At 40.3% G+C, this 12,584-nt stretch overlaps 1 protein-coding gene across 1 annotated transcript in view; it reads right to left on the reverse strand.

Moving 5' to 3' along the window:
• The window catches only part of NPHP1 (nephrocystin 1), a 65,711-nt gene that overhangs the window by 20,850 nt on the left and 32,277 nt on the right, over positions 1 to 12,584 (reverse strand). Inside the window, exons 10-12 of the mRNA XM_060027349.1 lie at positions 11,777 to 11,905; positions 2,768 to 2,842; positions 125 to 235 (exon numbers count right to left, since the gene is read on the reverse strand). Coding sequence (XP_059883332.1) covers positions 125 to 235; positions 2,768 to 2,842; positions 11,777 to 11,905 — 315 coding nt within the window. The remainder of the gene's footprint in view (positions 1 to 124; positions 236 to 2,767; positions 2,843 to 11,776; positions 11,906 to 12,584) is intronic.

Here is a 12,584-nt window from a genome sequence, read left to right on the forward strand (position 1 = left end):
TCTCATTCCTCAAGAGATTAAAATTCTGTTACACATAAAAACCTCGATTATTTTACCAAAGACAGACATAAGGGAAAACTTCCCCTTTGACACGTTAGAAAGCTGTATCTTTCAACTGACATACATTGCGAATATAAGAAATTCCAAGTTCAAATAATATTCCAAGATCTGGAGAAGAAGAATTGGACCTGATGAAACAGTCACCATCAAGCAAGCAGGGCAAGATGCCAGTAACCTGAAATGACAGCAAAAACGAAAATTACTAATAAACATGAAAAATGGTCGGAGGATAAACAATGAGGTCCTACTGATAGCACAGGGAACTACATTCAATATCCTGTCATAAACCATAATGGAAAAGACTATGAAAAAGAATGTATATATATGTGTAACTGAATCACTTTGCTGTACAGCAGACGTTAACATAACATTGTAAATCAACTACACTTCAATAAAATAAATTTTTTTAAAAATGGAGGGAAGGGACTTCCCTGGTGGCGCAGTGGTTGAGAGTCCGCCTGCCGATGCAGGGGACACGGGTTCGTGCCCCGGTCTGGGAGGATCCCACATGCAGCGGAGCAGTTGGGCCCGTGAGCCATGGCCGCTGAGCCTGCGCGTCCAGAGCCTGTGCTCCGCAAGGGGAGAGGCCACAGCAGTGAGAGGCCCGCGTACCGCAAAAAAAAAAAAAAAAAATGGAGGGAAGGTTCAGCTCTATTCATCTATAAATAGTTTATGCCGCTGCATCATAATAAAGGTCTTTTAAAGGAAACAAAAAGCAGATGGACTGGACTCATCTATACCAATGATTTGAAATTTTAAAATGTAATTTTTGTGTTGAAGAAAACTACCTTTACGTTCACTTACTCTATGCTTAGAGCAGAGGCTAATGTGAAACAAGCACTGTACCAAGGTCTTCAGAGGTATCACAAAAATAGTTTGATAAGATTTTTTTGGCGGGGGGCTGTGCCACACGGCATGCGGGATCCTAGTTCCCCGACCAGGGATCGAACCCGTGCCCCTTGCAGTGGAGGTGCGGAGTCCTAACCACTGGACTACCAGGAAATTCCCTGATAAGATATTTGTATTTATATTAACCGCTGTCCTTTGGAAACAGAACTAAAATTGCAGACTGCACACACACTTGCTCAACTTTCCTCAGGCATGCCTTGGAAATTTTCCTTTCCTTCCCTTCTGCCCTTTCCATTCCCCCTCCCTGGACAACTACATCCCTCTTCCTTGCCTATAAAATCCTACCCATCCTTCAAAGTTTAGTTTCTCTTCTATAAAACCTGCCCTGAGCCTAAGGACTAGAATTAATTTCACCCTCCTCTGTGCTTCCACAGCACTTGGATCCCCACGTGCTGCCTGTGTGACATTACGTTCTGCCTACGTGACAGTTATCAAAAGCACCCACTCCTTAGAGCGACTCCAAGGATTAGATGAGAAAATGCACATCACGGCCTACCTCAGCGCCTGGCACGCAGTCAGAGCTCCATAAATAGAGGACATTGGTGTTTTATGTGTCTTCTCTACTAACGTGTAAGCTCCCACAGTACCTAGGAAGAATGCCTCACACCTAAGGACGCTTAATTTCATTCAACAAAGCAACATACACATATTATTTATCCCTCCAAACAGTTCATCTTTATATCCAGGAAAACCTTGGAAAATTCTACCCTAACCACTTCACATGCACAGAGACGCACTATCAGAACTGTGAAGTACTGTGTCAAAATGGAAGCAGTAGGGGGACTTCCCTGGCGGTCCAGTGGTTAGGGCTCCGCGCTTCCACTGTAGAGGGCGCGGGTCTGATCCCTGGTTGGAGAACTAAGATCCCGCACTCCGCGCGGGGCGGCCAAAACATAAAAAAAATAAAATAAAAGGAAATTAACACAAAAAACAGTAGAACAATTATATTGTTACAATTTAAAGAAATGTAAGCAGTAGGATGCTTAGAAGATCAAACTGGACTTGTAGGAGTCGCGTGGTAGACAAGTGTGGACACACACAGCCCACAGGCGAGGTGGCCGGGCCTCCCCCACATGCTGTGTCCTCTCAGTGAACCTCTATCTTGCTGTAAGATCTTCTGATGCAATAGGAGAAGGTTAATGAAGGGTTCTCAGGGGCAGTGACATGAGGGAGTTAGTTGTGGGAGGGAAGTAATGAAACTCTGGAGGTAGAAAAAAAGTAAAGTAAATAGAACTATAGAAAATTAATGTTATTAAAAGAACATAAAGATATCTTCGTCTCCACTGGCATCTATGTGGCACTGACTCGGTGGTTTCAAGCCACTTAACCTCATTCCAGCCTTTGTTTGTCCCAGTCTTGACAGTCCCTGGGTGTACTGACCAGTTCCCTAGGCGTCACCCTTGATTTTTATCTGAAGAAAGCACAACTCTCACGAGCACAGTTGGAGACTGCATTTTTGAAAAACATTTCGTAAGTTTTCTCTTTCTGTTTTCATTTTTCATCAGAGGGAATTTTCTAGAATTAAACCTTGTGATCCATTGAATGAGATGATTCATAGGCATTATAACTTTGGTGAGTCAGAAACATGAGTAATTGTTATCAAAGTCCTCAAAGAACATTAATCTGAAGATTCAAATCTGGCCCCATATATTCTGTGTTAAATACAAATACATTATTTCAGGAACGCACTTTGACAATCCTGCCTTAGAAATTAATCATATAATACTTATCAGGTAAAAGAAGTTCACGTTTCATACCATTCTTCTTACTTCCATTCACAAGTAAGCAGGTTACTTACCTGGGGAGAAAAGGTCCATGTTTTGGGTTTCTTAGGTTGCCACGTGGCCCTGACTGTATGAATGTTGCTCAGAACCTGAAATGAGATTTTCCCATTTGAAATCATATTGTAGAAAGCTCTTTGAAACATGATCACTTCCAGGTCCCAAACAGTTAACAGTGGGGCAGAGGGAGAGGGGGATATTTCATTTCTTACTTTGTGTAACTCTGTAATTCTTTTTTCTTTTTACATCAAGTATTATACATACATAACATTTAAAATGATTAACAAAAAAACAAGTGTTACAGCACTTATAACACAACGGAAGAACTGATAAATGAATTCAGACTCAGATCTTTGCACTAGTGATAAACTGTATTACGTGAAATACTTAATATATGAGATAGATTAACCAGAAAATTCAGAGAAATTTTAGGTATGAACGACCTTTTAAGAAATATGACCCACAAGAGCATTTTATGTGCAATCCATTACCCTGCCATCAAGAGAGACACTGCTACCCTCTCAGATACACGGTTACAGTTTTCTTCAAGATCCCTAGGCCTATAAAGTATACTTTTCCTGGAATTTAATCTCTTATAAAATGCTATTGCAAGACGTTAGTCCTATAATATATACAAATCAATAGAATACAAAAGGAGCAAAAACTGTAAAAAAAAAAAAAAAAGAGTTCAAATTCTATAAAGTTATGGCCAAAACTGACATTTTCCAGAAGAATAGATAATATACAATTTTTATTTTAGATAAAAATATTTTAGTGTAGCATTTCTAAAACTAAGCTTTAAAAATAATTAGAAATCATCCTGAACGTGTCCTATGAGGTCAAATTCAATTCACTGCCCTCTGTGTTGCTATTGGCAAGCAACTAGGAGGATCTTATGGGCAGCTAAGTTGTTTTCCACAGAGAAAGTCTCCATTTCCTTCCACAACTAATATAAATGAATTTATTTAAACCCTTTCTAAAATGATATATATTCTCAGACTGGGCTCTTGGAGTACAAACTCCTTTTGATTACTATCTGGTGTCTAATCTAAGACTGCATTTTATTTATTCCAAGGTCCTTCTTGGTTTTTCAAGAAGTGTTCCCCACTTCTAATATCTAAGAAGTCCCTTGCAATCATTGAAATTGAGGTCTCATACTATCTCTGCTTTTATCTTCTCAACTTGGAGAATGCTGATTTTGATTGAGGAAAAACTTCCTCTGCTTGATAATTTTACATCCTTCTTGAGTTACTGACTCTGAGAGCTAAAAAGGACTTAGTCCAAACATCTCATTATACATTTGAGAAAACTGCCTCGAGAGAGGGTGAATGACTGGCTCAGAGCATAAGGATGAAATAATCAAGGGTTCAAAATTTTAGAGATTTTTCCACTTAGCAAACTGCATCAAGAATGCATAAGGGGGGCTTCCCTGGTGGTGCAGTGGTTGAGAGTCCGCCTGCCGATGCAGGGGACGCGGGTTCGTGCCCCGGTCCGGGAAGATCCCACGTGCCGTGGAGCGGCTGGGCCCGTGAGCCATGGCCGCTGGGCCTGTGCGTCCGGAGCCTGTGCTCCGCAACGGGAGAGGCCACAACAGTGAGAGGCCCACGTACAGAAAAAAAAAAAAAAGAATGCATAAGGGGGACTTCCCTGGTGGTCCAGTGGTTAAGACTCCGCGCTCCCAATTCAGGGGGCCCGGATTCGGTCCCTTGTCAGAGAACTAGACCCCGCATGCCACAACTAAATATTCCGCATGCTGCAACTAAAAGACCCCGCGTGCCGCAACGAAGATCCTGTGTGCCACAACTAAGACCCGGAGCAGCCAAATAAATAAATAGATATTTAAAAAGCAAACAAACAAAAGAATGCATAAGGACTTCTGCTCAAGATGAATTTATGCTTCAACACAGCTGCTCTGCTCCAAATATAAAGCAGTGACACTTAAAAAGACAGAGGAGGACCCAAAAGTGAGATGAATATTTCAGTGACCCATAAACAGAAGAGAAAAACAAAGAATAGGGCGAGACTAAAACTGGAGGTCTCCTGGGCTCTGAGTCTAGAGCGGGACATGGTGACAAGGAGCCGGATTTGTATGTTACAGAGGCTAATGGTACTCAACACATGATAGAGGAACAGAGACAGCCTTATTGCTTGAAGCCAGTAGGGTGGAAGAAAGATGGTGGCCAACCTTCCTCCTCATAGGAAGTAAAGAGCCTAAGCAGGAAGGACAAAGATGGAGCCATGACACCAGGATCAGAACCAAGTAAACAAGTGAACCTTTAAGTGAATCGCTGATGTCCCTGACATCAGCTTAGATCAAGAACGCTAAACTTCACTGTAAGATCTGGTTCTGGACTGGAGTTTGGAGGTAGCAACCACAACACCATTAGATTGGTGGGGCTTGGCTGGGGGGGGAAGGGTAAAATATCTTCTGCATAAAATGTGCTTCTAAGGACACATGAAGAAATCAAATACTTACAATACAAGAAACAACCCAGAGCATAGATATTAACAAAATATGTCACTATACATAATTACATATTTACTGTTTTTTAAAAAACAGATTTGTTTGCATTAAAAAAAAAAACCCAAAAAACTTCTAAGCAACGATGACAAGATGGGCCAGTAGGTAGGTAAAGCATGTTAGTATCTTTGGTGTGTTAGGAGAAAGAAATACGGAGTTTAGATTTATGAGAATAATCTACAGCTAAGTGAGTAGGCTAAACATTTACATATTGCAAACTGAGAGGCTTCAATAGAACTAAGTGACAAGGCCATGGGTAGCTGTTACGTTTTTTCCTGCATGTTTCTATGTATTTGAAATAGTTACTAATTTAACAAATATTGCTAATTCCAGTAAAAGTCAGATTGTGGTATAAAATACATGTAAAAGGAAAAGAATAAACAAATTGGAAGATTGTAACGTTCTAAGATAAGAGTCTAAATGTGAGATTTACACTTGCGTTCTATTTCTTTTATTATTGGCAAAACTAATACAATTACTTGATGTATTATTTCTTACTGAGTTCTTAAGGGTTTTCAATCAATTTTTAAGGATGAAACATACAATGGTGGTTAATTATGAAATGTGTCAAATATATACTACATATATATTAAATATATATAAATATACAAGTTAAAAGAAACTTATAGTGAACACCCATAAGCTTATCACCTAAATTCTGCCATCAATATTTTACTATACTTGCATTATCACATATATCTTCTGTCTATCCATCAATTCACCTAATTTTTTGATACACTGCAAACTTGCAGACATAAGTAAACTTTCCTCTAAATACATTAGCATGCATATCATTAGCTAGAGTTCATCATTTGTTCACAGTTCTTTTTTTGATCGAAAATTTAACACAATGAAATTCAGTAACCTTAGTTTTTACCTCCTTGTAATGTCCACAATGGAGACAGGAAAGTGGGCTGACTAGGGGTCATAGGTCCTGAGGAATGACACAGTGAGTGCTGTCTCTGGAGGCCTAGAGAGGAGCCTGAACTTCCATTAGGGCCCCAAAGTAAGGAGGCACACCTACCCCCAGGGGTGTGGGCAGAGGCCAAGTGGGGAATCTGGATTTCCATTCTCACCTGGCAGTAATGGTGTCAGAGGCCTGCTAAAATAGAAGTTAAACTTATTAAGATCCAGAGACTCCCAACACTCAAAATGTCCAGGATACAATAAAAAAAAGAAAAAAATCATTCATTATACCAAGTACCAGGAAAATCTCAACTTGAATGAGATTGGTATCAAAAGATACCAATACTGAGATGACACAGATATTGGAATTACTTGACAAGCATTTTAAAGCAGCCATCTAAAAATGTTTCAATAAACAACTATGGAGATGCTTAAAAGAAATTTAAAACGTAGAAAGAAATACAAAGTCTCAAGAAAGAAATAAGGAAATCTCAACAAAAAAATGAAAGATAAAGGAGACCCTAATGGAAATTCTAGAACTGGAAAATACAATAACCAAGATTAAAAACAGACACACACACATACCTACACGAGTCACTGAAGAGACTCAACCACAGAACAGAAAAGAGAGAAAAGAATCAGTGAACTTGAAGATAGGAAAACGGAAACTATGCAGTCTGAACAACTGAGATAGAATAGATGGGAAAAAATGATCAGGAGCCTCAGGAACCCGTGGGATTATAACAAAAGATCTAACTAACATTCATGTCATCGGAGTCCCAGAGGAGAGGGGAGTTTGGAGCTGGAAAAGTATTTGAGAAAATAATGGCTGAAAAATCCCCAAATTTGGCAAAAGATATAAACCTATGGTTTAAAAAGCTGAGAAAACCCTAAACAGGTTAAACCCAAGAAATCCATGACAAAGTACATAAACTTCTAAAAACTAAACACGATATCTTGAAAGCAGTGAGAGAGAAACACCACCTAGATTCACCCATAGGGAAAAACCAATTCTCATCAGACAGAGGCCAGAGGAAATGGAACAATATTTTTTGAGTGCTTAAAGAAAAGAACTGCCAACCTAGAATTGTATAGCTAGTGAAAATATCCTTCAGGAATAAAGGGGAAACAGGCATTCTCAGATAAAGAAAAACTACGAGAATTTGTAGCCTGCAGACCTACCCTAAAAAGAATGGTTAAAGGAAGTTCTCTAAATAGAAAAAACATGATAAATCTCTGAATATCAGGAAGGAAGAACAATGGAAAGAGTAAGAACAAGGGTAAATATGAGAGGTTTCTCTGAAGTTTTCTAAATTATGCTTGATGGTTGAAGGAAAATCCTAACACTGTGTGATGTGGTTCTCAATGTATGTAGAGGAGATATTTAAGACAATTAGAAAGCAGGGAGGGTAAAGAGGTTTAAAGGGAGGTAAGGGAGGTACATGTCACTTCAACTGGAATGTTGACACTAGCCAGCCGTGGGAAGTTATGTAGGTATAAAGTCATACCAAAACCTGTACAAAGAGATCCACTCAACAACACGGCAGACAATTCAGAATGGAGTTCTAAAAAATGTTCAGGAAGACAGAAAAAAATAAAACAGGGGAATGAAAAAGAGGGAACAAAGAGAAGAAATAAAACAGCAGACTCAAGAGTGAAAGATGCCCCTCCAGGACCCGGCTGCTTTGGGATGCTTTTCAGAGCCCCGAGGGAGTTGCTTTTCATATATTACCCAGAATTTACAGTTCTCATCACTGGGCAAGTTATTTGGAGAGGAGCTTACTCAGTCATTATTGGAAGTAGTGTCTCATTAACTAGTTCTAGTAATAATGCTTTTTATTTGTAACATGGCTTAGGCTTATTAAAGAAGTATTCTTGGGCTTCCCTGGTGGTGCAGTGGTTGAGAGTCCGCCTGCCGATGCAGGGGACACAGGTTTGTGCCCCGGTCCGGGAGGATCCCACATGCGGCGGAGTGGCTGGGCCGATGAGCCATGGCCGCTGAGCCTGTGCTCCGCCAACGGGAGAGGCCACAACAGTGAGAGGCCCGCGTACCGCAAAAAAAAAAAAAAAAAAAAAAAGTATTCTTAAGTAAATAGCGTGAGTATGTAACTATTAAATATGTTCTCTAACTCCTCAATTTGGAAAATTTGGCAAAAATTTGTTTCATAAACTAACTTCTATTATTTTTATATAAAATAATTTCTACTATTTTGATATATTATTCAAAATAAAATTCTAATCTCTGTTTTATGTTGTCACGTATGAGAATAGCGAGAGGTACAGCAAAAAGTGTGGAACCAGATCTGGGAAAAAGAAGGCAATTCATCTTTTCTTGGTCACTGGCGACACCTACTGGCTCGTTTTTGGCAGTGATCTTGCGCAGAGCATGTAGAAGGAAGGAAAGATCCTTATTTACCCGCAGTGCAGATGAAAGAAAGGCACTTTCCTCATGCTGCGAGTTAGGAGTACACTCAGCAGAAAGAAAGATATCTATCAGTGTTCTCTACCTCACTGCACGTCACCACCATCCACCCAGATGTGGAAGTCAAAGACCTAGTGTCATGCTTGGCGTCCCACTCTCCCTCACCTGCCACATCCAACCCACCACCAACCAAAGTGTGTTGGGTTTTGCCTCCTAAATATCCCTCCGGCCACAGCTCTCATCTCCACTTCCCTAATCTAAGTTACCATCGTCATCTCTCATCTGGTCAACTTATGATGTTCCATGTATTGGTCTAAGTGCTTTACTTACATGAACTCATTTAGTCCTCACATCGACCCTAAGGGATGCACATGAGACAAGACAGCAAGGTCGAGTCATTTGGTCAGCGTCCCACACCCAGTTGGCGGAGCCAGGGTTAATTCCAGGCAAAATGGCTCCAGATTTCGTTTTCTTGAGGCGACACTTGCTGCCCTTTGACCACCACACTGTGACATAGCCCCCAAGTGGTCTACTCAGATCCCTCTGACCCCCACCCCCCTTCAATCCATCTCCAGAGAGGAGCCAGAAATCATCCCCAAACGTACGTCTAAGTCATGTCCTACCTCTAATGACTTTCCCCGCTTTTAGGGTAAAGACGAAACTCCCTACATCATGGCTTACAACGTCTTACGCTGTACCTCCTGCTTCATCCCTGCTTCACACGGGCTTAGCTGCTCCGACGCATGTGGGATCTTCCCGGACCAGGGCTTGAACCCATGTCCCCTGCATTGGCAGGCGGATTCTTAATCACTGCGCCACCAGGGAAGCCCCCATATTTTAAGTGCCTGTTCAAGTCTTTTGTCAATTAAAAAAACCTGAGTTATCTTTTTTATTTCTTGGATATCCTTGAATCGTTCCTGACCGTAGGGGAAAAGTATGCAATATTTCACATTAAGTGTCATGATGCTAGTAGCTTTGCTTTAGCTTTCTCTTGTTGCCCTTTACCAATTTGAAGTTCCCTTCTGTTCTTAGTTTGGTGAGAACTTTTTTAAAATCATAAGTGGGTGTTAAAATTTGTCAACTGCTTTTTCCGCATCTATTGAGATGATCAGGTGATTTCTGTTCTTCAGTTCTGCTAATATGGCAAGTTACAATAATCTATTTTCAAATGTTAAATATTGGTTACACAGGTGTGTACATTTGAATTCCTGGAATAAACCCCAATTAGTCATGATATATACTGTCATTTTTTATACATGGCTAGATTCAATTTGCTAATATTTTGTTTAGGATTTTAGTTTATATATTCATAAGGAATACTGGTCGTGTAATTTTTCTTTTTTGTAATGTCTCGTCATATTTTCGTATCATGCTTTTCCTGGCCTCGTGAAATGAGATGGGAAGCATTTCCTCTTTATCTATTCTTTGGAAGTTTGTGTACTATTGGTATTATTTCTTCCTTAAATGTTTGGAGGAATCCACCAGTGAAACCATCTGGGTCTGGAGTTTTCTTTATTGGAAGATTTTTAATTACTGTTTCAATTTCTTTAACAGGGGTCATTCAAATTGTTCTATTTCTTCTTGTGTCAGTTTCATTAAGTTACGGTTTTCAAAGAATTTATCTGTTTATTGATGTTATCAAATTTACTGCCATAAAGTTGTTTACAACATCCCCTGCTTATCCCTTTAATGTACGCAGGATCTGTGCTGAGGTCTCCATTTTCATGTCAGATGGTGATCACGTAACCAAGCAGGACCCTATGAGGCCTTCCCAGAAAAGAGCCCCACCCTTGTCCTCCGCCTGCCTTTTGTCTGTAGAAAAACGTCAGTCAAATCATAAATTTAATCAGAGAAGTGAAAAAATGCAGAAAGAAAGGAAAACAGTCAAGCAAGACAAAATAATAATACTTTAGCCATTAAACAAAGTCAGGGACCTTTAGTTCTTCCTCAAGGGCTATAGATAATATTCTGAGCCATGTCCTGTGAGCTGTTTTGCAGATACTGAAACCCCCTCCAGGTGGGAGAACTTAACTGTGTGCTGCCCACAAGCACGCAGACCCCAGACTGGTTGGAACCAGAAGGTTGATGATGTTGACTCCCAATTACCTCACCACCAGCCAATCAGAAGAATGTCCGTGAGCCGATCACGCTCTGCTCCTTGAGCACTGTAACACTCTTCACTACCTGCTCCAGGGTGGAACACACAGTTCTGAGGGCATTAGCCTACTGTGGCCCCCTTTGCCTGGCAAAGCAATAAAGCTCTTCTTTTCTACTTCACCCAAAACTCTGTTTCCGTGTTTCTATCTGGCACCGGTGAACAGAGGCAGAGTTTCGGCAACAATCATTTGTTTTCTCTCTTTTAAAATTTCTTGATCAGTCTTACTAGGCACCTCTCAATTTTATTAATCTTTTCAAAGAATAAACTTTGCCTTTTCTGACTTTCTCTTGTTTTCTACTTCATTAATTTCTACTCTTTATTATTTCCTCCATTCTACTTCCTTTGGGATTGACTCACTCTTCCTTTTCTAGGCTCTTGAGTTCGAGCTTAGATCACTGATTTAAAAATCTTTCTTCTCGTCTAGTGTATGCAATTAAAGTCACAAAGTTCCATCCAGGCACTGTTTCATCTGTATCTCATAAATCAATTAATTAAGAGTTATTCAAATTTTTTGGTACTGGGTAAAAAATATTCTCTTAGGAATCAGAGAGGCACAGAATGGAAAAGGACACAAGGCAACTTTGTCAGGTCATGGTAATGCTCCATATGTTGCCTGGGATGTTGGTTATACAGGTGTGTACACCTGTCAAAAATGCAATACTCTAACCTTCAAACCTGAACCGTATACAATACTAGAAGACAGGCATCAGTACCTTTTTGTAAGTGAAAAATCTAAGGCTCAGAGGCGTTAACTGTGACGTATAAATATCACACGCTTAGCAACTGAAAGAGCCAGGAGTTAAGTCTGTGTCATCAGAACACATGTAGTTTGCACTCTACCACACATCATTTTATATAGATACTTATACACACACACACACACACACACACACACACACACACACGGAGAGAGAGAGAGGTTGAGAGGGAGAAAGAGACAGACAGACCCTGTGCAGTACGCGGTTAACATGTGGCATTAACATATGGTGGCAACCGGTTTAACTCCTCAGCAAGCTCACCTTACTGCCGTCAAACAGACAGAAGCGCACGTGTCTGCTCAGAACCTGGATGCTCACTCCTGGAAGAGGAATCATCTTACAGCTCCAGAGGGTCAGAATCAAGGAAACACGACTTGGTCTTGACCTAATCTGAGAGAAAAATTAGTTATGAGGAAGGTTTACTTTTATGACTTATAAGACAAATTCATTTTCAAAGCACCTTTTGTAAATGCTTAAGAAGATGCATATAGAATAAAAAAGAACAAAAGAATAAATTTTGCACACAACATACACACACAAGAAAAGTTTCAATAGTCTGTTTAATTTAACCCAAAACTTCAGTTAAAATTTTCATAAATATTTATATTTAAAATATTTGCTTTGGGGACTTCCCTGGTGGTCCAGCGGTAAAGAATCCACCTTACAATGCAGGGGACGTGGGTTTGATCCCTGGTCAGGGAACTAAGATCCCACATGACGCAGGGCAACTAAGCCCGCGTGCCACAATTACTGAGCTTGCGCGCCTCAACAAGAGAGCTCGCGGGCCACAAACTAAAGAGCCCACGCGCTCTGGACCCCGCATGCCACAACTAGAGAAGAGAAAACCCGCACGCCACAACTGTAGAGAGGCCCAAGTGCCGCAACGAACCTCCCGCATGCCGCACCTAAGACCTGACACAGACAAAAATAAATAAATAAATCTTTTAAAAAATTTTGCATTTTTTTGTTAAATACACAAAAATTGTGATGAAAAGAACAGTCAGTACAATCAGGGAAAAAGAATGACCTGACCATGGAATCAACTGTATTCCAGGTTCGTTCTTACAGC

This window comes from Delphinus delphis, chromosome 12 (assembly GCF_949987515.2).
Source record: "Delphinus delphis chromosome 12, mDelDel1.2, whole genome shotgun sequence".
In the NCBI taxonomy this organism is placed as follows: domain Eukaryota; kingdom Metazoa; phylum Chordata; class Mammalia; order Artiodactyla; family Delphinidae; genus Delphinus; species Delphinus delphis.